A 23,532-nucleotide genomic window follows, 5' to 3' on the forward strand; every position below is an offset into this window, starting at 1 on the left:
GTTCGCATCCATTACCTTCTGACGTGGGCTTTCGCCGTGAAAACTCATTTACTGGTGCTGCTGAACCCGAATTACCAAAACGTCCACAGACTCGAATGCGGTTGCGTATCCCCGCTCGTAGTCATTCTCTCAACCGTACCGCAGCAGAACAAGCTTTTGACAGTCGTGCTGAATTTATAGCCCCTCCAATCCCCCGAAGACTTCGTCAAAGGGTGGCCTGTTCTGTTTCTGGTTCTCAACTGCCATACACCGATGTAAGTATTTTAATGCGCATGTATATCGTTTTTCTTATCTTTTTCCCTCCCGCACTCATAAATGCGATACTTGATTGTGGTGAACAGAGCAGACAATCGCTGATCAGTTTCCTATCTCCGATCACCGCTGTTTCAACCGCTCATCCAGTGCCAATGATTAGCCCGTTACTAGAAGAGGAACCGGAAAACTTTGAGAATCAATCAGCCAAAACTAGTCCTCGGTTGGAAAATCTTTTGTTATCTGACGAAGGAAGGACGCCATCAAAGTTTTGTACCAGTTTCGACCATCTTTTGGATCGAACACCGAAGTGTACAGATGAAACAGTCAATGGGTACATGCATTCTATCACAGACACCAACAGGCATCGAAATGCAAACGTATTCGAACCGGACGTCAAGGCGGGATTCAGTGAAGGGGACCGGAATCCAACCCTGGTTGATCACACTGTTAGTTTGGTAGGCTTTTCGCATTAACCTTCCCGCTAGTTTCATTTTTATATTTGCAGTTTGATTGTTGGTACATGCATTGTCAGCTGTTAACTCACCAGTTCCAGGTGGTAGATGATTCGTAGGCGAAGGACTGTTGTTACGTGATGCCATTGGCGTGACCTGACTAAACACGAATTTGGTTGGCTCTCAGGTGGAGTGAAACATCGATCGTCAGTGAGAGAGAGAGAACACTGACTAACTTTGTTGTCTTTCGGCACAAAAGTAATGAAGCTGTGTGCGATTCGTCGGTATGTTGAATGACCAACGTCACTCGGAGTAACCCGTATGCTGACAGATTGGGCATCGGTATGTGCTTTGCTCAGTTTTAACATCATCGTGTTGCTTACCGTCAGTCTATATTTTTTTCTGTTCAGCCAGAATTTGCGGTCCAGTTAGAAAATCACTTCCAGGTGTTGGGACGCGTTCTCAGGATGATGAATGCGATGCGTTTCTCATTAGACAGGGGGAGACAATGAGTTTGTGTTGTTTCGCAGTATAAGACCACCTCTCTAATATTTCCTACTGATAGTCCTTCAGAACTTCGTCTGTTTTTCAATCCAACTTACTTGTAAGAATAGGCGGCTCGAACCCATTCTCCGCTATCCTTGAAAATTAAATTGTGGAATTTAGGAAAAGCGTCCTCCTACTTTTTCCCGCTTTTGTCGATTCTGGATGACAGCGTGTTTATCGACATCGTTATTCAGTACTGATAGCCAGTTTACACTTTTAGCGAGGATCTGATTTTCACTAGTTTGTCAGTTTGCATTTGAGATTGCATGGTTCGTTGTAGATCCCTTGCCGTGTCGAAACTGGTAGCTGTTCCAAGTGCCGATGCTTCCTCCAATGCTGGGACTGAAAAGACATAAGCAGTGAAACTGTCAAACGGCATGTTATTCTGACATGTTGCGGAGCAAAAGAAAATCCATAGGAAATATGACACCCAACCGGAGAGCAGAACACACGGCGGATCAACAGCACTCGTAACACTGCTCAGGCTGACAAATCTATCGAGTCACCCGCGTGGAGATACACGCCTAAAGGAAGCCTGGTGCGACACTGGTCCATCTCTTTTGGGCTCTAATTGTATTTATCTGCTGATTAGTTGTTCTGTTTCAGTAATGTTGAAATCATTGATGAGTGCAGAGCCTCGTTAGATAAGCAGAGGATTTATTCCATAACACCTAAACTTAACAGCAGAAAATACTCATAGACCAAAGTTTCGGTGCGTTTCCAAGGAGCCGAACAAATATAAATTGGGAAAGTAACCATTCTGAAGTAAGAATAGTACATTAACCCAGTTATTCATAAGAGTTGATATGGCACATTTATTTTTCAGGGACTGGAACCCCAGCAATCTCCTGCTTCGGCAAACGTGCCTGCTAGTCAACCAGATACTCTGCGGACGGTTCATGGCGGTCCACCATTAGCAAGACACACAGCTACCTTTCGCTCTCCAAGCTTGACTCGCACCAGCGGTCCCGCACTCTTCACTAGTCCTGATTCACAAAACAACCAAACACTTGGAGAAATTTCCTCCGTTATGCGCAACAAAACAGTCCGCCATATGGGTGCTCCAGATCAGGATCTTTTTCAGCACTGGGGTGACACGCTGTCATGCACTTCTCCTGTGTCATCCACTCAGGATGCTGTACAGTGCCAGCATAGAACAGCTCCTCGTGTATCCTACGGCCCCACATATCCAGATGGTTCAAAACACTATTCCAGACTTGATTCCCTATCGTCTGCTGTCTCCATAAGCGGTCCTTTTACCCAGTTTTCGCGAGATTTAATGCCTTCCAGCCCTGGTATACACGCATCTGTGGTTGAACTTCCCGGCTATCCTAGGTCTGGTGAAAGTGTCACCAGTCAGACAACCTATCTGAGTGGATCTACCCTATCGTTTCACCACATCAGTTACGAAGTTAAATTGAAAAAAATGCCCTGGAGTCGACCTGTCACAAAAACAGTATTAAATGATGTGAGGTAAGTTATCGCCAGCTATGTGCCCAACTAGGTTAAGTTCTAAATACTTCATAAGCTTCTCACACCCGCACTTTAATTAACCCGTTTTACTCCCACTACTCATTTACAAGAAAAAGGTTTTTGTGAGTTGATCTGCATTCACCCTCCATAGTGACACCTCTCCATTGGGCTTACATTCTGTTTCCATAACTGGCAACAGTACATCCGAGATACGACCTTTCTCCCTTGTTTTGGTCCACGTCTGTGTGAGAAAAACCGACTGCCAAAACGATGAACTGATGCGTATAGATGTACGAACACATGGAGAATGACGGTAGAACCTTTTGCGTGTATCCGTGTATTGGTTTACCACCCATTTCTAATAGTATTTTGTAAGCACAGGTAACCAGATTCGGACGCGAGAAAGTAGCTCTAATTCAGCAAAACCAGGTTCCTGAATAAGGTTTATTGCTGGACATCAATTTAGTTCTGACAAAAGGTCAAACGGCAGGGACACGTTGCCAATCGGCATTTGCTGAATAATAGTAGCTTTTAAGAAGTAGAGCCTAAGTGCTGATGGAGAAATAACCAATCGGATCACTGTTTCACTTGCGGGCTAAATCAGTGCAGGGTTTCGGTACCATTCACAGAGCCAAGTAAATATCTGGACAGCCCACCACGAGTGTCACTTAGTGGAGTTCGTTAGTTACTATCATCGACTATGCAACGGATGGGAGTCACATCGGTTTGGGTATGGACTGGAGCCTTGTTCTCACCGTTCAAACGATTTCAGCGGAAACCCGGGGACCGCGCCTACCTGATGAGCCCCAAAAGGGGCGAAACCGGTCGTGGGCTGTCGACGGATTTTCAGCAATCTTATGAGTAGTACATTACAAAAATATATATGTATCGCGATATCTCGAATATCGTAGCGACTGAAACATGAGGCGGCCTGGTGCAGCATATTCAGTTGTCTGAGAACATCACAAACGAGAGATTCAGCTGGGTTCCAGGTGAGTCTCTCGAAAAACCAAATTAGTTTGCAAATGAGTGTATATTCGCTAAGATGGGTGGGTGTTGAGGATAGATTAGTTTGGCTTTTGTGTATGCGTAATGGGTGAGTCTCTGAAAAACCAAATTAGTTTGCAAATGAGTGTATATTCGCTAAGATGGGTGGGTGTTGAGGATAGATTAGTTTGGCTTTTGTGTATGCGTAATGGAGTCAAGAATTGTCTGGCATACAAACGGCTAGCGTTGGCTGCAGCTCAGGAAGATAAGACGGGTAGGATCAAGACGCTCTGCCAGACAGTGTATACGTCTGCGCCATTCATTCGGTTCACTAAGTTCGGTGTATGGCTGAGTAACAAAGTTTCCGTTGGACGGCACTCCTTGATGCTTCGAAAACCGTGTTTCAGGCTGCTCGGTGATCGGTCGGCACCTGTTGAATCACATTTCAATTTATCCATATGTACTACATTCTTAGCTTGCTTCTTGTAACATAGTTTATGTCCATCCACTTTCATTTCTAGATGTCTAAGTGTATGACCAATATGACAAGCATTGCCGTCGCTGAATGTAGTTTGTAGACGCAGTCTACCTGTAGCATCGGCGATTAGATGTCTTCAAACGGACCAGACCACTTCCTGGCGTACGCGCGCTTGAAGTGCCACTCGGATGTCATACCAGTTCAGAATCTGTCTGTAGGCCATTATTACCTTGGCACGCCATCGCCTTGTTTCTGCGATGACTTTTTTATTCATCCTTATAGGGGTATACGACCTCAGAATCGAAATAACCAGTTTGGCCACATTGTCTATCTCCGGGAACTTGGTTAATCACGCTAATCTTTGATAAAGGTCCATATCCACTTCCCTCTGATTACATACTTGGTGTCCAGAGTTTAAACGCAAATATCTCTTTGATCGATTTTCGTTCCGGTGGACTTTTGTGTCTGTTCCACCATTGTTCGTTCGTTCTATTAAGTAGTCTAGGAAGGAGATCTTTATATCTTGTTTCTTTCCATAGGTAAACTTGTTTTCAGCATGCAAGCTAATAAGATACGTGAGAAATGCGACATCATTATCTGATTTAGTGATGACATCAGCCCACTTCCACTAAATTTTGATGGGGTTTCAAGGACTGTAAGCAAACGACCTGCTACATCTTGCACAAATACGTTGACAGAAGTGCGGGAGATAGGTGAACCCTATCACACATCTATATATGTATCTTGATCACCCATCCTCGATAGAACAAAACGTCAAACTACTGTCTGTCCAAACGCAGAATCCAGTCTCCACCCATCTTTTTTACCCTGGTGTTTCAAGATTGCTCATGTTTTACGTTCATAGTGGGCACAAAGTAAGTAGATCATAAGGGTGACGGAAACTCGGGGACTGCGCCTACCTGATGAGCCCCAAGAAGGGCGAAACCGGTCGTGGGCTGTCGAAGAGCTTTCAGCAACCTTGTGAGTAGTTTCATTTATGAGAACACAATTTGTTTAATGAAGGCCGTCTGGGGGATATAAATCCTTGCGATTGATCTGACTTCTGGTTTATTCGAACCGTTGTAGAGCTTTCACAACCTTGTGAGTAGTTTCATTTATGAGAACACAATTTGTTTAATGAAGGCCGTCTGGGGGATATGAATCCTTGCGATTGATCTGACTTCTGGTTTATTCGAACCGTTGTGTCTTGTCAAATAATCTATCCTATCCCCTGTGAATGGGATGGCCTACAACATTAGAATCGCTGAAAATATAGGCATGAATTAACGCTTTCGGAGACCAAAAACTTGCGGGATCTTTATAGATTTTCTAGTAAAACGGAGACTGAACCACCAACTTATCGACTGCGCTGTTCTAACGTTGATATTTGGTTTTAGGGTTTTCTCTGTTAACACGGCTTGCGAATCAATGAGTTACTATGGCGATTTCTTGAGATTAGGTTACCATAGTGACGTGAAAAGCCTAGACGACAAAAGCGTATGCGACTTAGAATCTCTGACATAATTCTGCACATCATACCAAACGTGATTTTTACGTAAATAACTAAATGAAATCGACCAGTGTACACCTTGAGGTAGCAGCAAAATACACCAGCTAGTTGCAGAAATATCATGTTAAGTGAGATTCTTAACCAAATCTCCGATCTGGATATTTGTGAATAATCAGATCGTTCAGTTGAGTTATTGTTGGCCCTCGCGAAGGACATGTTAAGTGCCAAACTATGGGCTTCGATGTCTGAAGTTTTGGCATCTAAACACATGGTTTTTTAACCTTTGTTTATTAGTTGTTCTTGCAGGATATGCTCTTCACAAACGAAAGGATTGGGTATGCGGAATAGTGCGCGTTACCGGGTACTTTGAATGGAAATGGCTATTTCTTTGTGATTGGGGAAAACCCGACTCCCAAAACTAAACGAAAGACCGCACACGGACTGTGAGTAAGGTGGCATCTCCCACAAAATTTATGTGACATTGTTTCGTTCCGCCTGATGTCAAAGAAAAACAAAAAACCGTATCCAAGTAATGCCCACAGATTTATAACTAGCCAAGTCTTAACTGGGTGAATAACCGGCCCAAGGTCTCAGAACAAACTAACTGGAAAGCGAGGCAACCTCTGTTTTATTATTACATTAGCTTTGAGGCTGGTGCTCAATGAAACAATTGCCAACAATCCAAACTTGAAAAGGAGCGGTTTTTGCACAGACCTTCACAGGATAAACTTTGATTCCACTATTTCAACACAGTCAATAATGAGCCCACTCGTGTGCAAAGCCGATAACAGTTGTCCCTTTCTGTCTCTAGTTGATCCAACTTTCGTCTTCCCAGAAGAGGCCCAGAATATGATTGGCTAGCGCATTTCCCCTCTGATTGGCTCTCTTTGAGGGAGCACTGTACTTGAGGTACTGCAGTACGTAATCCAAACATTCCATGGGATCATTTTCAAATTTATTTGAGATATTTTCAGGTTTTAAATGAGTGGTCTCAGAATGACTTACATTCTGTCGTCTCACAAGTAGACATTTTTTCAAGTAAACTGATAAAGCAGTCAACACATAGAAAGGACTTCCGAGTCCTGGTATTGGACATTTAGATTTTATGCCATTTCAATACTCGCCCATGAATTTCAGAGAATCAGGTTCGCTCGTCGACACTTTCTTTGAAAAAAAAACGGAATTCCATTAGAACAAAGTTATGGGGATAAAGCACAAATAATCAGACGAGCTTGGAGAATAATATCTGCTTTGTGGTTGATAACCAATTTAATTTTGCACATATCGCTCCCCAAATGCCTGTTTTAACACCTAATACCTGGAACGAAAGATGCACCGTACAGTATGTTAGAACGATGCATTTTCCCTGAAAATAGATCGTGAACTGACTTTCGCCTGGTCGTCTTCAGGTTTGCTTCCTCCATGGAGGTCTCCCAATGGGATGCTAGCTACCGGAAAATATGAGACTTTCGCGTGAGATTCCGATACTGCCTGCATGTGGAATGACTTGGAGTTCAAAGCGCCAGTTTCTTACTTAAGTCCGATTCCAATCTTTCTTTGCCTCTTACTAGAAGTGATCGATTACTGTGCTTCCCTTAAATTACACAGCATCTATACCCCGAAGGTAGTCATGATTGAATACCAAATTTTGTCAGTGAGACAAATTTCAATGAGTTCAATGGTCCTACGCAGACAGGCGGACCGATGGAGGGAGAAAGGTGGATAAAAAACAGTTACTTCTCTCTAACATATTCATGTTTCCTGAAAGCCTTAAAGGCTTTGCACAATTTGAAATTCTCAATTTACTCAACTTTTGGACCTCTTTCCTCCCTTCCTGTTACGCAGCGGTCTATTGCGTCCCGGTTTGAATGCAATCATGGGTCCCACAGGAAGTGGCAAGTCTTCGTAAGTCGTTTTGATGTTCACGTAATTCGTGCTGTTCATAACGGGCCAATCCTGCTCTGTGTAGTGAATAGCAATGAATGGTGAATCCCTTTAGAAATAATCAAGTCCTGATCAACTTTCTACAAACTCCATTTGTTACCACTAGTTTCATTTGCGTGGTAAAAACAGTCGTTCAGTACTATTATGACGATGAGAAGATTGGTTTCTGATTTTTTTCGCGAATTCATCTGTTTACGCTCATCACTTTACTCAAGAGTTTCAAGCGTGTGTGGACAGATGCTCCCCGGACCTTCAGAAAGAGTGCTTTTTTCAAAAGAATTTACTTCCAAACTGTGTGTCAATTCACTTCATTTTCTTCAACTCTTTTGTAAGGGAAAGGTGTACATTGCAAACCTAATATGGTCGATTTTGCTGAAACCGTGAAAAGTCGGCTAAACTAGTAAGGAAACAAGCAACCATTTCAGTAATAAAACACCTGCCCCAGCCGACATCCTGTGATGATGTTTTTACTCGTATTTCGCTGATTTTAAGCCAAGCCAAGTTGCTACTTTCGGCCATACTTGGTCTGCACGAGAAACGAACACCTGGTTTTATTGCGCTCTGCCGGCTCACAGCAGCACTGAATTGCAAGCGCCACGCACAACACAAGCTTGGAATGGCGAATATATTTGAACGAAATCTTTGTCCTTCAAGTGAATTCGACTTCTACTGCAAATCCGAGGAGCATTAAGTAGCTTTAGATGCCTATTGGGGAGCATCAGCAGCGCGACAGCTGGTCTGGTTTTGTGAGTTGTCAGTTAGTAACAACGGCTGGTAACTGAGAGATGGATATATCGGACATTAAGTTCCTATGGCCTGTTTATGAACACACGGTGGATATCAAGTTGGGTCACAAATATGCCGGCCTTTCATAGAAGTTGTGCTTTAGAAAGCTTCACGATTTCCAATAGACATATACCGACAGCTGAATTACTGAAGGCTTCTTTGCAGTGCGGTCTCCTCGGAACTCACCATATCATTTTCTACCACACAATACCAAGCTCTGTTTCCAGTGATTGCACATGCGTAGGTTGAAATATCATGGCGTTAAAAAAAGGTATGATAATGACATTTTATTTAGGTATTTTTCATGGGTAGATATGAAGTGCCTGAGTGTTAGGGTGGTTTAACTATCCGAACGCAAAACTTATGTGAGTTTACAGCCTAGGGCATGATCCACACCTTACAAGTTGTCGAAGCCATCTGTTGATAAATTCCAGTCAGACAAGTTATGTCGCAGGTAATTATCAAAACTTTTTACTGCGCCCAATTCAAGATGAACTCCAGCCTTGAACACCAAGTATAACCACCAAATATGGTGAAAGGTTTGCAAGCCAATTGCCAAGCTCGGCGAACAGATCAACAGCCACCTGACCAACAACCAAGAAATCAAAATATTAGACTAGCATTCATTAACGTGCCCTTTGGCCCTTGCCTGCGTCGTCTGTATTCAGACTGCTAAGTAATCCATGGTCATTCGTTTGCTGAGGACTTTTCTCTCCCCTCGGGTAGGAAAGTGTAGTGGATGTTTCTGTGCATATCTTCATTTCCTGCTTGCCGATTGTCCTCGTTCATGGCTTTCCGTTTCGGCCCACTGGTACATTACGCTTTGAGGTTTGCTGTAAGTTTACGTCCCCGAAGTTGGCAGCTCTCTAGTTTTCATGCACATGTTGTCTCCTGGTCTACTTGGCCGTCATTCTGAAATAGTGGTCTGATAACTGTTGGTTTTGGTCCGTATTCCTTGTACGTGATTCTTTGTCATAGTCGTTGACCTCTAACAAAATCGACCACACAGATACTGGCGCAAACACACTGGACGACGTCTGAGTATCAAATATATCATATGTAGATAGGCAAACAATACATAGTAAATTCTGATACAGCTCACTAGGTTTGTCAAACCGAGATTTTCATTGACGGAACAACAAATTTCTACCGCCTCCTGGGAAATCAGGTCGCTATGCACCATATAGAGTGACAGAGGTTGACTCAAGATGACAGTGTCCTGCAGGATGAGTGAAGTTCGGGCGGTAGCCCCATCAGTCCATTATTACATACTCCTGTCGAAAGTAGGTGATGAGTGATGAATAGGAATGGCGAATCATCCTGTTTTTACTCTACAGTTTTATTCGGCAAACACCGGAAGGTTGTGAAGAAACATAGAGAAAATTATTAAGAGAAATACAGTAGCTATTCGCAGAGTGATGAGAGACAGATGGTACTGTTCCTATAAAAGACGGACGACTGGCATTTGTTTAAATGGGGCCTTTATTGCCGGGGTTTTTTGATATTTTTCAGAATAAAATCTAAGGCACTGTGAATGGTCCTTATGAGAGAGTGACCTTTCTATGAGAGGACCATGTGACAGACCTCATCGAGTTTGTTATGCGCAGTCCGTCCTGTAGTTGAAATGGAGTACAAAGCAATTGGTGAGGCTTTCTCAGTTTGGTAATCTTCTAGTCTGGTTGGTAGCTAATTGCCTATTAACTATCCATGCTGTATCTTATTACACGATGAGCATAAGTCGAAGTGATCCAACTGATAGTTTATTTTAATTTTACAGAGAAGTCTACCCACTGATCAACAACTTTGGCTCGTTAGGACCATTCTTAGGTCTCAGTTTTGAATACGAACAATATCCGAGAGGTCCTTGCTGAAAGACTTATACAGTGATGATAGGCAGTGAGCGAAATTAGTCGAATAGGTGAATTGCTTCGCGTATACATAGTTTATTCCCTGCCTGAACGCATCGGAATGTGTAATCACTGGTACACAACGTTGCAAGTATCTTACAACGAAATAATCGGAATATAATGTGGTCATAAACCCTGAGAAATCAGGTTGCAGCTGTTTGAAGACTGCAGCGTTATTAAGCTGGTCAACCCTTAACAGTACATACGCAGATACAGCCTTGAGGGAAGTTTAACCACTGTGGAGTTTCTGGATTCATTTTGCTTTTGTTTAGCCTGTCAGGCTATGGGAGGAAGGGCTGAATGCCTCCGATATAAAGTCACATAAGGAAGGCAGTCTTATTTGTGTGTTCAACATAATACCTTTGTTAGAAGGAACTAAGCCCTCTACTCACACATGTGTTTACCTTTGCAGGAAATTCAGCTTTCTATAGAGATAGACAAGTTAGCGACAGCTTCGAGTTGGTTTATTAGTCAGCAAAATGTATCTTCGTTATATGATTTTCTGTGCACTGTCCTCCATATATTTGTGATGGTAAAAGTTGAGTTCTATGTGGGCTCCTACTCATCTGAGGAGGCGCATGTTAGACGAAGTTATTGCCTTCCATTCCTTGGGACTTTGTCTATCTCTTATGACTTACAATGGATTTGGACGGAAATTTGCTATTTCGAACGAATCCACTTCATTGCAAGATGTGTTCGTGTCACGCTAGGGTAGCGGGCCAACGTCTGACATTCAGACAGATCATCTGTTTTTAAGTCGTTTTCAGCCTCCAACCTCATCTCTTTGGTGAGCTTTTTCAAAAATTGTAAGCGTTGACGTTGCCAGAAAAGTGTGAATCTTTATCCGATCCTAGCGCATCAGGTTCATGAGGTCGGGTGGGTAAGAGGCAAGAAAAATTATCAGGTTTGTAATATAATATTTATTTTCTCCCTGTCTAGACTTCTGGACGTCCTTGCTGGTCGAAAAGATCCGCGCTTTTTATCAGGACAAGTGCTAGTGGATGGTGTTCCTCAACCGAAGAATTTCAAATGTATATCAGGCTATGTAGTTCAGGTAAGTTTGACAGTTTTGTTCCTCAGGTGTGCGTGCTTCCTGTTATCGAATGGACATGATGGAGTTCCAATCAAATTCATTCTTTTTGTTTGGCGTTACTTCCATTCGCATCCTGCATGGCGCGTAGGGGAAACTGGCTGAGCGTAACAAAACATCAGGCCACTCAAATGTAAAATGAAGTGGTCTAAATGTTGGAAGAGTAGTGGGCTTAAACCAGGGATTTTTGATCAGTCCTAATCCATGAACAATGAAATAGAACTAAGTCTTCTGGCGCTCTGTCACAAATAGCTGGGTAAGACCATCTAGATGCACTTGGGTACGTTTCCTCTGATGAGGCGAACTTCACACCATGAGGACGGAATATGATAGAGCAAGTCCATGTAAGATCAATCCGTATGAGTGACGTGTTGGTTGTAAACCAAACATGCAAGGGTCTGACTGGGGAGCCGTGGTTGTTTTTTCTGAAACGCAGTACACTTTCCGCCGCATGAGGCGGCTCCACCCTTGAGATCCGTGGGTCTCTTCCGACGGGTTTAATGTGTTTTTTTAGAGTGCCATTTTTACCGCTCGTCAACAACCGATAGGCTGAAGCAGCCTCGCGGATCAAAGCCTGGGGGCTCCTGAACTAAGGCATTGATGGCACAATCTCCTATCATTCTAGGAATCTGGATTACTTTAATCTTCATACAAGCACTACTTTCCATCATCATCATGATAACCTGCTTTGAATCAGCGTATTTTGATATGGTCTTATACTACCATCTGTTTGGGCGTTGGTTTTATGTCCGCGAACAGCAACATTGTCAACTCTGTAGGCTCACATTTTCCCCGTCTTCATAGATTCAGGTATTGAGATTTCTAGGCGACTGCTGTACTGCGAATTCAGTTTTTATATTAGTTCTGCGTGTCTGAATCCAGGTCTTGTTAGCTTCAGCATCGGCGTGCTTGATTGTGTTTGCAATAGCTTGAGTTTTCTTCCATCGCGACATATATCCATGTAAAACATTACAGTGGGTATTATCGTTTTACACTGTAATCTGTTTGTGGCAGAGAACATTGCTTGGTAACAGAACGATTTTTGAGATAATTTGGCCCACCTACTTTTCCTTTCAGGATGATATCGTGATGGGAACTTTAACGGTACGAGAGAACCTTCATTTCTCCGCTGCTCTTCGTATGACTGTGCGATGTTCAAAGGCCGAGAGACGCCGAAAGGTGGATGAAATTATCGAAGAACTTGGACTTACCAGTGTAGCTGACAGCAAGGTTAGTTTGCGCGATGCTTGTAGCAGAACATTGTGAACAAGCGATTTCCCTTGAATCCCATTTGTATATAATGGAATATATTCACACATCGAATATTCGGGCCATATTAACTGCAGTTTGATCCGAAACCTTACCTGGCTATTTAGATGTAGTGAGTTTTATTCGCACCAAGTCAAATGGGGGTTGTGAACACCAAAGCGACAATTTCCTTGCTGTCGTTTTACAGAAAGCTTTACATACCAAGGATAAGTTAACTGTACCTCATAATAAACTAGAAAGATGAATTGCCTAAAGCCTGTCATCGATATCCTCGATTCTGTGACTGTGGTTATCGACCGGATTATTTCCTTTCATGAGCCTTTTCAGTTTACGTCTACGAGCAGGTTTCATCGACCTTATTCCATCAACTACACTTTCCGTTTTTCTACAGATTGGAACCGACTTGATACGAGGAGTGTCTGGTGGAGAACGTAAACGTACCAACATTGGGATGGAGTTGATCACCGACCCTCCTGTATTATTTCTGGATGAGCCTACCCCACTACAGGATGCTTTCATGGCCGGACAAGTGATTAAAACACTGAAAAAGTAAGCTGTTTAGTTGACATGCAAATGTGAAGGGTGATATGATATAGCAAGTGGACCTAATTTATTTGGTCCCGACCCTCTTCAGTTGTTAGAAATGATGAGCACTAGTCTGTTTCTTATATCAGCTTTCGGTGTATCGCCGAAACGTTCAAGTATAAAACACTGAGATAAATTTTGTTCCGAGTTCAGGCAGCAAGGCAGTGTAAACAGTTAGTTCTCCGTATTCCCTCATGTTTTCTTGTTCTCGTGAGACCGCCTATCTGTGTTCACATTGTAAGTGTCACAGAGAAGAGAGACGTTCCACATTTTTTTGTTTTCACATGGAAGGAATCTGAAGGGCGATTGACATATTCAGTAGGGTTCAGTCCCGGTATCGGCAACACTTTTTGGCATATTTACTTGATAGTTTACTGTTCAAAAGATACAGTTATCGCCGTGAACTGCCTCACATTCTTTTGAACAAGGAATTTAAGGAATTACGCCACCCAAGTTCAGGAAAAGCCCCCTGGGAAGGTGAAAGCGGTTTGGTGCATACCTTCAGCACATTTTCAAGGTAACTAACTATTTAAGCCCGATTGCACAGGCAATATAGTTCAAAAATGAAGATCTCGTTTTTGCCTTTCCAGTGGGTGAATTTATAAAAGACCACGAATAATTACAGTACTTTAGCAGCTTGGTTGTCACACTGTCATTGATTTTGTTAGCTCTGTCGACAAATTGATTTTTCATATGATTGGCACATGGCTGAGACTTCTAACTCCGAATTGATGGCACATGATTAGTTATTGTTGTAATCAGAGTTTGTTCGACTCAACGTCAAACTTTTGATGCATTTTTCAAGCTGCTACATACTAACCGCCGGTTACTGACTTTAGGAATCGCGTCACCCTTTTTGTCATGACTACTATTATTAGTAGCGTTGACCGGTAAATTGAACAGAATGCATACACCAGTGCTCCGCGTAACAATCCAAGCTTACCAGTGCATTGCTTGGTTCCACATTCCCTTGGTACCACAGATAACAGCTCCTTTATATAGTGCTTGACTTTTGTAATAATAGTCGACGTATTTTGTTGATGCATGTTCAATTCGTTGGGAACAACGATGACTCGTATTTTGTGGCCGTATTGTTCGTAAAAATGGACTTTCATGAAAGCGCGACCTTCTTTACGGATGCCTGGCAACTTCGATTTAATGATAAGGTTATCGACTTAATCTAGGTTCACGGTCTGATGCCATGGCTAAACACCTAGCGTAGGCTTGAGTCCAGTGTTACATATATTGCATAATTATATCGACCGCAATTTTCATGTTGTACTAGCAGACTGGCCGTCATTTTAATTCAAACATGACTTGCTATCATCACCGACATGTCGATCCTCTACCGTGACAACATTTTCTAGTTCTTCGAAAACCAACTCACATGTAATGTAATCAGTATTAGAATATTTCAGATTGAACCTAAATTATTTGACTATTTTACAACGCAGCCTGTCTCGTCGGGGACGTACAATCATCTTCTCCATACATCAACCGAAATATTCAATCTACAAACTATTCGATTCCCTCACGATGGTTTTCCGTGGACGACTGGTCTATCATGGACGAGCAAAATACGCACCGATCGAATATTTTCTGAAACTGGGTAAATCCTTCTTAGCCATTTTTACACTTAATTGCTGCCACATGATTGGTATTTTTCTGAGACTTTCAGAGAACGGCCACCGGAGGGTAAAACATCATGCAAACGGAAAATATTTTGTTTGAAATTGATTTATAAATTAAATTGTTGTCAGCGCAAGATTGTATGACAGATTGGTTTAAACTAGGAGAACCGATCTATTTAGGGAGTTTCAGACGGGACGAAACTGGAAGCGGGTTTTCAGAGGACTTCGATTACTCCGATCATGCTAGTTACAAAGAATTTGAGAGCAGTTTTTATGTGGTCTCAAAAAACCGGATCTATATCTGGACTAAACAACCGGAAATGGAAAACTTCTGAACCCAAGATCGACTTTTTCTCTGTCACCAGTTCTACGAAGCCGTCCGTCTCCAAATTGCGCATACCTGCGCATCGCACAACTTATTGACAGTTGAGCAAACGTGTGCTGAGTTCTTCCCATTTTCATCTGTAGATGGAGCGTTTTTCTCTCGGTTAACGATGTGCATCCGTCTATTGTGATAGAAAGAACAACAGAAAACCATCCTGGTAGCCTATCAAAATTGGCTGTTTTTGATATAAGTCGATAAGTGTACACTTTGACCTTGCTTGAAACATGTGGTTCCAAATTAGCTTTTAGCTGCTAAGGTCGTCCAAGCACATCAAAACCCAGGTCATTATATAAGAAAATAAGAATGAAGTAGATAGCCAGAAGGACCGCGATAATTCGGTCGTCACCAGGGCCAGCTCACCGTCAGATCTGAAGCAGCCTGCGAAAAACACAAAAACCTTATCTTGCGTACCTTACAGTCTGACCGCTGAATATGCTCCTATTCGATACTGTTGTAGTCATTAAAAACCTACAGATACTGTACTAGTTCACACTTCGATGATGAAACAACCAAACTGAAAATAGCAAGCTCATCCAAAAATCCAACTAAAACTATAATCTGGGCTTACGGCGTTACCTGAGTTGAATGAGAATACTGAAAATGTTCAGACACTGTGATTTTCCCCCTTTTTAAGGTGGTCACTTTAGGCTTTGAGTACCATACCACCCGGCCATGCCTGGCTGCTCAGTAACTTCAGCCCAATTCTTCTGAAGGCCAAAATCCTTGGTGCAACTACATATGATGTTACTACTTGAAAACCTTCACTAAACAATTCAGAAAGGTAGAAATTTTCGTAAGTAGTTTGGGCCTTTAATCTGAGCAGTCTGTACTCGAGGACCCACTCGACACTTAATACGCGACCACATATATCGTTGCTGACCAGGCGCCCGCAACCAAACGGCATAACGTTAATCTAATGGAGGAAATCTCGCGGGCTTGAACCTCCCCCTTGAAATTCGTGGAATATGCACTGCTGATGAGATCAGGGAGAAAGCGGTTGAATAGTGCTACTCGGTTTTTCGAAAGCATTTACCTCACTTGTGACCAGAATTCGCGATACAAAATAAAGGTGTGATCAATAGGAGACCGCTATGGCATTGTGTTTGGGGAGCGAAAATTGTCTCGGTTGATCGTCGACAACCATAGATAGGCAGAACACTTCCTTGAAACAAATATGATCTTTCAATTTTCCACGAATACACGGCTACTCATCCTCCGCTATCAGGCTGAGACATGCGTCAGCAATTATGCTAATTAGGTGTTCAATTATGGAATTATGCGCGGATGTCACCGGGAAATAACGCACTGCGTGGTCCGAGCTATCCGGAACCTTAAAGTAAACAAATTTCTACTTGATGGTAGTGGTCCTCCCCTCTGTGAATCGGACCACACGGTCGCCAAGCGTACCTGGCTTCATATGCCCCAGTGTCTAGTAGACAGCTTTTCATATTACATTCATACCTTTCAAAGAAAATCATTCTCCAAGGCCACGGATCAACTCGGAGACGAAATTTTCACTCATGTGGGTAGTCAGCGATGTATTTAGTGTTGCAATATAGGGCAACCGAGTGTATCCTGGTCGCAGATAGTGAATTTCACATCCAAGAAACACTGTGTAGTCATTCTAGAAAGCTGAGTCTTAGCCATTCTTGTTGAAGTGCTGTATATGGTTTCTGAATTCCAAAATTTTCAGGTTATGCCATATAACGACGTGATACCTTTCGGATAAGATTAAAAATAAATTGTTTGACCGCAGTAGCTACACTGGGATTTTTTTCTTGATATGAATTAGGTCCAATTGTACACTGAAGCTGTTACAACCCTGAGGAAAATATCAGTAATACAAGTATACTGTTCAAAAGTAGGTTTAGGATCCCTCCCGGAACTAATGACCTTTGGATAAGATATTCTTGCAGATCCCACATCACAAATCAAAGCCACACTGGGCACTAGAGCCTAATTTGGAAAGCGACAGTGCCTGGTCTTTAGTCGGACCTTATAATATTTTGCTTTTTCTACACCTACAGGTTATGTTTGTGAAAATCACAACAACCCATCTGATTTCTTCATGGACATACTTCACGGTGAAGCACCGCATCGTCCAACCGGAGGACCAGGTAAGAGGGCCATTTGTGCAGTTGGTCTCGAAATATCACACGGGCGCATCATTTCATGAAAACCATGTGTTTTTTTACACTGAAGCTATCCTGGAGAGATTATTCTAGTCTTTCCACTCCAAGGGTCGAAATGTTGGAGCTTTAACACAATTAGAGCAATGGTATTTTCCGGTTAACCACATCGGCTTTTGTACCACGGTGCAACTGAGATCATTAAAATTAGTGTGTCATACAATATATACACATCACAGATAAAGATGCTGGACTAGCGACTATCGTATATATTCTCGATTATGTAATATTGGTGTTGAAGAGCAACTTAGTCACTGCTGTTTGAAAACTGTTACGTAGCCTTGATACCCTATCGCAAATCAGAGGCTTTTGGTCTAAGATTCATACGTAGTTCATCTTGTTATGGGATAGATTTGAGAGTACTGGACAGCTAGATCCAACAACTGGTTTCTGGATAACGTGATCTCATTCTTAATTTGTTGATCAGTACATGACCCTTGTTATATTGCCGCTAGCTAGCTGACAAAACTGTGCGCGCTACGTGAGCAATATTCAAAATCCATTGATTCTCCACAGTGTTTGAAACACTGCAACGTATGATCTTCATTCCTTCTTGGCAAGACAACTAGTGGGAGGTTGTCATGACTACGGTTTTTGCCTCACTCAGATAATGCACCAAACAACAAGTTCGTGTACAAAATTGTGTTCTGTTTCTCAACACTAGCCTTCCAAGCTGAACTGCATTAAGGTAGCTCCAGACTAATTGCAGTCGAGTGGAGCGTTAACTGACCTGATTTATCCTTCAGCCCTTCTTTTCATTATGAACATGAAGAGAAATTCACAACGACGAATTTGGATATATTATCAAAAGCGTTCGTGGGTCCCAAGGTCTGAGTTACTTGGTATATTACTAACGTACTGAGGAGATGATTTTTTCATCCAAAGGAGTTATGCTTTAGTTAAGCAATAATGATTTTTCCACCCAAAGGAGTTATGCTTTAGTTAAGCAATATAAAACTATCTTGCTCACAAATATGGCGCGTCTGTGTGTGATTGTGAAATCTCGTTGCTGCTTATTTTTTGGCCACAACTTCTGGGCTTACTTGAAAAGCAACAAGAAATCCTGAGACTACAAACATTGTAAATTAGGAGACTCATCCCACTCTCACCTCTGCGTCTGTTATAGCCGAAAAACTTGTACGTTGTGACAGGTACTAACACACGGGCAACAGCGCGGCTTGTTATCTGTTCATAGTAACATACCATCACATACATCTCGTTGAGGTTTTGCAGAGATGCTTTCCAGAATACGGAATTTACACCAATTTTCGGCATCATACTTGAGATGGTCGCACGTTTTTGTTTCGTTGCTCTGTTTCAAGGTGCTTTGCTGTGTTTTTTCCTCAATAACACAAAATCGATGACGGGATGATGTGTCCTGGCAAATATTATTTCGGCAGCACACTATGAAGTTGGATTGCTATTTCTTGGAGGTTTGAGAGACAGGGCAGTGTTCAGCCAAATCAGGCGCAACCAATCCAAATTACGTTAGCAGTCGACCCCAGTGCTCCTATGCATTTTGCATTCTCGTAGATCTACGTGAGAAGCAACTATCCAGATGATACAGAAAACTGTATATAGCATGAAAACTTTGCTAAGCTCAAGCGGAATAGCGAAACAATCAACAACCAAGAAGATGGTGAATCATTGCGTGAGTAGTTCTGACCCGGCGCCACGTAGCTCCACAATCATTTTGTATTCTTAGACTGTACTAGTGCCATGTAGCCCCACAATCATTTTGTATTCTTAGACTGTACGAAGGCTGAAACAGGTTTCGGAGCGTTGTGATAAACGGCCGCCAATTCAACAAATGTGACACTGTTAAAAGGAAACAATCGAACAAAGCTACTGAAGAGTTTTCGGCAGTTTTATACATAACATTCTGTAAAAGACTGTAGCATCTATTCGTGGCCATTCCGACAAAGGTATCTAAATTTGTGCTAAGTGGTTAGAAAGATCAGTACTTTACTGCACTGTGACGGTTTGCGCACCCACTGTCGCTTACTGGGCTGCATTGGAAGGTGGTACTCACGTGACATTTGCATTCTCTAATGAATGGAGGTTTGGGCAATAAAATCTGCTGGCCTTCCAAGCTAGAAAGTAGGTAAGACTTTTCGAAAAAGTTTGGTGACAATCGGCAGGTTTATTGCTGGGCAACGTTTCGATTTTGACACAAACGCTTCATGGAAGTTTTAAGACGGGGAGTGCGATTCACACCATAGCGACTGATAGCCGAGGCGGAGATTACTAAGCATCGCAGCCTGAATAGAATCGAGGATGTGGAACAGGCGAGCGTATGGAAAGCGTTCTTAGATAAACCTTGTTGACACGTGACTATGTGGTTGTCAATCCACGTAGAGTCATCAGCAAAAACTGTGGGTGGAGTTGGAAGTCACACAACTATCTAAGCACTAGCTCATCCACACAGGCGGACAGAAGGTTCAGACGACGTTCAAGGGGGACCATTAAATGACATTTGAGATACTGAGTCGAGAGGAGCATGCGGGATTCCGGCCTGGTAGGGGTTGCGTTGACCAAACCTTCACACTGCGTCAGGTGCTAGAACAACGCCATGCGCATGACATAATGCGTTCTTTGTATTCTCAGACTTCCGGATGTGTGAGTGTACGAAGAGCTCTCCAAAAGTTTCCGTACACAAAGCGGTGTCCGTCAGGGATGCCCACTTTCTCCATTCCCTTTTAACTTCGCGATCGATGAAATAATGAGCGAACGCTGTAGGGTCTCCAAAACCCTGGTGTTCAAATAGACTATGAAGAAAACCTTGTCGATCTGGAATATGCAGTCTACATCATTCTCATGTTCGAAGAGGAGGGGAAGGCGCAGGTGTTTTTGGATGAACTGACCGAAGTCATCCCGTCCTTTGGTATGCACTTTGCACAAATTTTAAGGTCATGCTCGTGGACGGGCAGTCACTGAACGCGCCAGTTACAATCCAGTGAGAGGTGCTGGAAGCTGTGAAGCGTTTTACGTATCTTGGAATTTGTATTAGTTCTGGCTGTAGTGTGACAAATGAGGTGAATGCCCGAATCTGCAAAGCTCAGGTCGCGTTTGCTAATTTGAGACACCTATGGCGTCAGAGTTGTTTATCCCTGAATCTGAAGGGACGTATGTGTTAAGCTACAGTACGAGCTGTTTTGTTGTATGGCTGTGAGACTTGGCCTATTCGAGCAGCGGACCTGAGACGTCTTCAGGTGTTCGACAATCGTTGTCTCAGAAGCATAGCTCGTGCGGGGTTGGAGTCGGAAAATCCATAACGGGGCAATTAGAAAGCGAGTTTTCGGTTGTGCAACATGGACTTCCACTGAAGGATATGTCCAGCACCATTAGCTGCGTTGGTTGGAACATGTGTTGCATATGCCGACCCATCGTTTGCCGAAGAGAGCGCTGTTTTCCATGCCCAATTCAGAGTGGCGTAAGCAGAGAGGTGGCCAACCCTTGACTTTGCAGAGGAGTATGAAGGAGATCACGAAACGCTTGGGTGCTGTCGGTGCTACTCGCCTTCCAGGATGGGGACCACTGTCAACCGATGTCAGTGGCGTTCTTGTTGTCAGTTTCTATCCAGATCGCCTGAGTGAATGTCTGGAGGTATAGGCACCTCGGAATGATTGTGTTAAGCTAGCCCTAACTCCCTTCCCCGTCCACCCTTACTCTTTCTTTACAGTAAGGCTTTCAAATAAATCGTGGTTGTACGGCAGTGAAGCACCGGTGTTGACAACTGATGTCATGCTGTCGATGGTGATGGTGAGAACTAGACCCTAGGCGGAACCGAAACACATGTAGGTTTCCCCATCGACCCAGCACTTGTTCATCCACCCTAACACACAAAAATTTCTCGGCTGACACCCAACGGAGATTTAGCTTGACTTAGCTGATTGGTTCTCCTTCTGCCTTAAATCTCGACCATCCTCGGATCCTAATCACTTGGCCTGACGAAGCTTCTGTGTCAAAAGCGAAACGTTGCCCAGCAATAAATCTGTCACCAAACGTTTTCGAAAACAATGACTACTCAATCGGTTCCGAGTATTTTTCACCTAGGTGATGGTTTATTCTAGAAAATTTGAGCTACTCTGATGATTGAGACCTGTGGTGAGCTCGGAACGTTTCGCCACCCAATGAGGTGAATAGTATTCGCACGCCGGTAACCACTCCTGAGCTCAGATCATTGCGCACATCCACCGTCCTGCGGATGTGTGGACAGCATGGTAGGTACATCGCTCTTTCAGGCTTATCAAACAGTCAAAATGATGTTGCCCCCCAGGGGGCTTTTATTATACCAACAAAATGTAGACGGCTCCCACTGGCACCCATCGGCACTGCATACAATGAGTTACGAACTACGGAGCAACCGAGTTGAATTATAACTGGCAAACGATCTCGAATATTCTTCTAGACCTCTATTAAGCTTCAACTAAGCCAATATGTCATGACTCATTTCCAGAAACATTCAAGGCGACATAGTGCGACTCCCCTCCAGGCAGAATTGTTTCTCCCTTGCTTAAAGGTGAATACATTACGATTGGACACTACATCTCCACGCTTTCAGGTTGAACAAGAATGCTTGTGTTGATTGTCAGTTGTAATTTACTATATTCCCATTTGGATGTTATGTCCAGAGGTCAGTCACAGCTGTCTGGTTGTATCTCTTAATATAGCTGCCATCTCTGCTCTTTTATTTTTATCTGTGGTCGAAACGTAGTGGACTCATTTGATAGCGGTAGGTTCAATTAGGACTGGATCATTATTTGCCTTACCGCTCCGGTCGGTTTTGTTATGGCTTCTGTTAGTTTGGTTCAATGGCCAAATTTTTGTTTGCTTTTGAAGCTGTGTAGATTTGCTGGTTAACACAACTGATTTTGTCGCCGCATCGCTTCTTTTTATTATGTGTAGTTGTAGTTGCGCCTACTTCATTTAGGTTGAGAAACCCGTAGAAATAGATGACAATCTCATGTTGGCAGTATTTTAAAAAGTTCATACACCAGGTGATTATTGAGAAAAATGAAGGTCGGTGGAAAAGTTGTTATCGAGTTTAATGGAAGAAGATAGCACACTTATGCATCAGAAAACTAGATGAGATATTTCATAAACGCATCCTTCGAGTGACATTACTTCTTTGTGACAACGGAGAGTCCTGACGTAGATATACACCAACAACAAGGAAAGTTCACTTTCACTGGGATTCATCGAAAGGTTCGTGATTGCTGCTCATGTTAAAATAGTATACTGTCACTTAAGGTAATTTCGACCCTAGCGAAGTACCCTCGACCAATCGTATTACTCCCGAGGACTCCAAACTACAACTTGTCGAAAGAACTGTGGAGGACGTTGATATATTTCATCAGTGGGTCACAACACTAAGTCGACAATGCAGGGCAGATTTATGAGAAGAAACTGAAGAACATAGCATCGAAAAACATGAAATGATGACATCTTTTGATATAAACCCACATCTGTCGCTGAACTGCATATATAATGGATCCTTAGAAAAAGGAGACTTCTGCGAATCACTCGGTATATGCCCAATGAACATGTCGACCAATAAACAGCGTTTCTGATTATATCCAATTCACAATGGAATAAGAAACCGATGGCAACTGGCACTCGTGGACATCCTCATCACGAAATCACCAAAGCGCAATTACAGACGGAAATCTACAGAAAGACAACACATACAGACCAAATTCTCAGCAATCACCCGCACTGACACCAGCAAAGCTGCATCCAGACTCTGCAAGCGTATTGAAACGCGCTGCAACACAACGGAGTCAAAAGTGCGGAAAGATAAATGCTTGTGCAGAACTTTTCAGAGAAACAGATACCCTGGGAACTTCATCTGGCGCACTCTCAGAAAACCAAATTCGGCCATCCCAACAGCGCAAAAAGAAGACAAACGGATCACACTTCCACAGATCAGGAATATTTCGGAAATGACCGCACGGCCACTATTGCAGTACAACAGTACAACAACAGTGTCCCACAACCTGCAAGCACCTTACGGAGAACAATATCAAACTCAAATGGACGATT

General features: G+C 42.9%; 1 protein-coding gene across 1 annotated transcript in view; it reads left to right on the top strand.

The window, feature by feature from the left end:
• The window catches only part of T265_08932 (hypothetical protein), a gene marked incomplete at both ends in the record, with an annotated part of 41,034 nt that overhangs the window by 6,496 nt on the left and 11,006 nt on the right, over positions 1-23,532 (top strand). The window contains 8 exons of the mRNA XM_009174871.1: positions 342-701; positions 2,080-2,726; positions 7,547-7,606; positions 11,278-11,392; positions 12,506-12,658; positions 13,089-13,246; positions 14,737-14,891; positions 17,326-17,415. Coding sequence (XP_009173135.1) covers positions 342-701; positions 2,080-2,726; positions 7,547-7,606; positions 11,278-11,392; positions 12,506-12,658; positions 13,089-13,246; positions 14,737-14,891; positions 17,326-17,415 — 1,738 coding nt within the window. The remainder of the gene's footprint in view (positions 1-341; positions 702-2,079; positions 2,727-7,546; positions 7,607-11,277; positions 11,393-12,505; positions 12,659-13,088; positions 13,247-14,736; positions 14,892-17,325; positions 17,416-23,532) is intronic.

The sequence above is a fragment of the Opisthorchis viverrini genome (genome assembly GCF_000715545.1).
Source record: "Opisthorchis viverrini unplaced genomic scaffold opera_v5_246, whole genome shotgun sequence".
Classification (NCBI taxonomy): Eukaryota; Metazoa; Platyhelminthes; class Trematoda; order Opisthorchiida; family Opisthorchiidae; genus Opisthorchis; species Opisthorchis viverrini.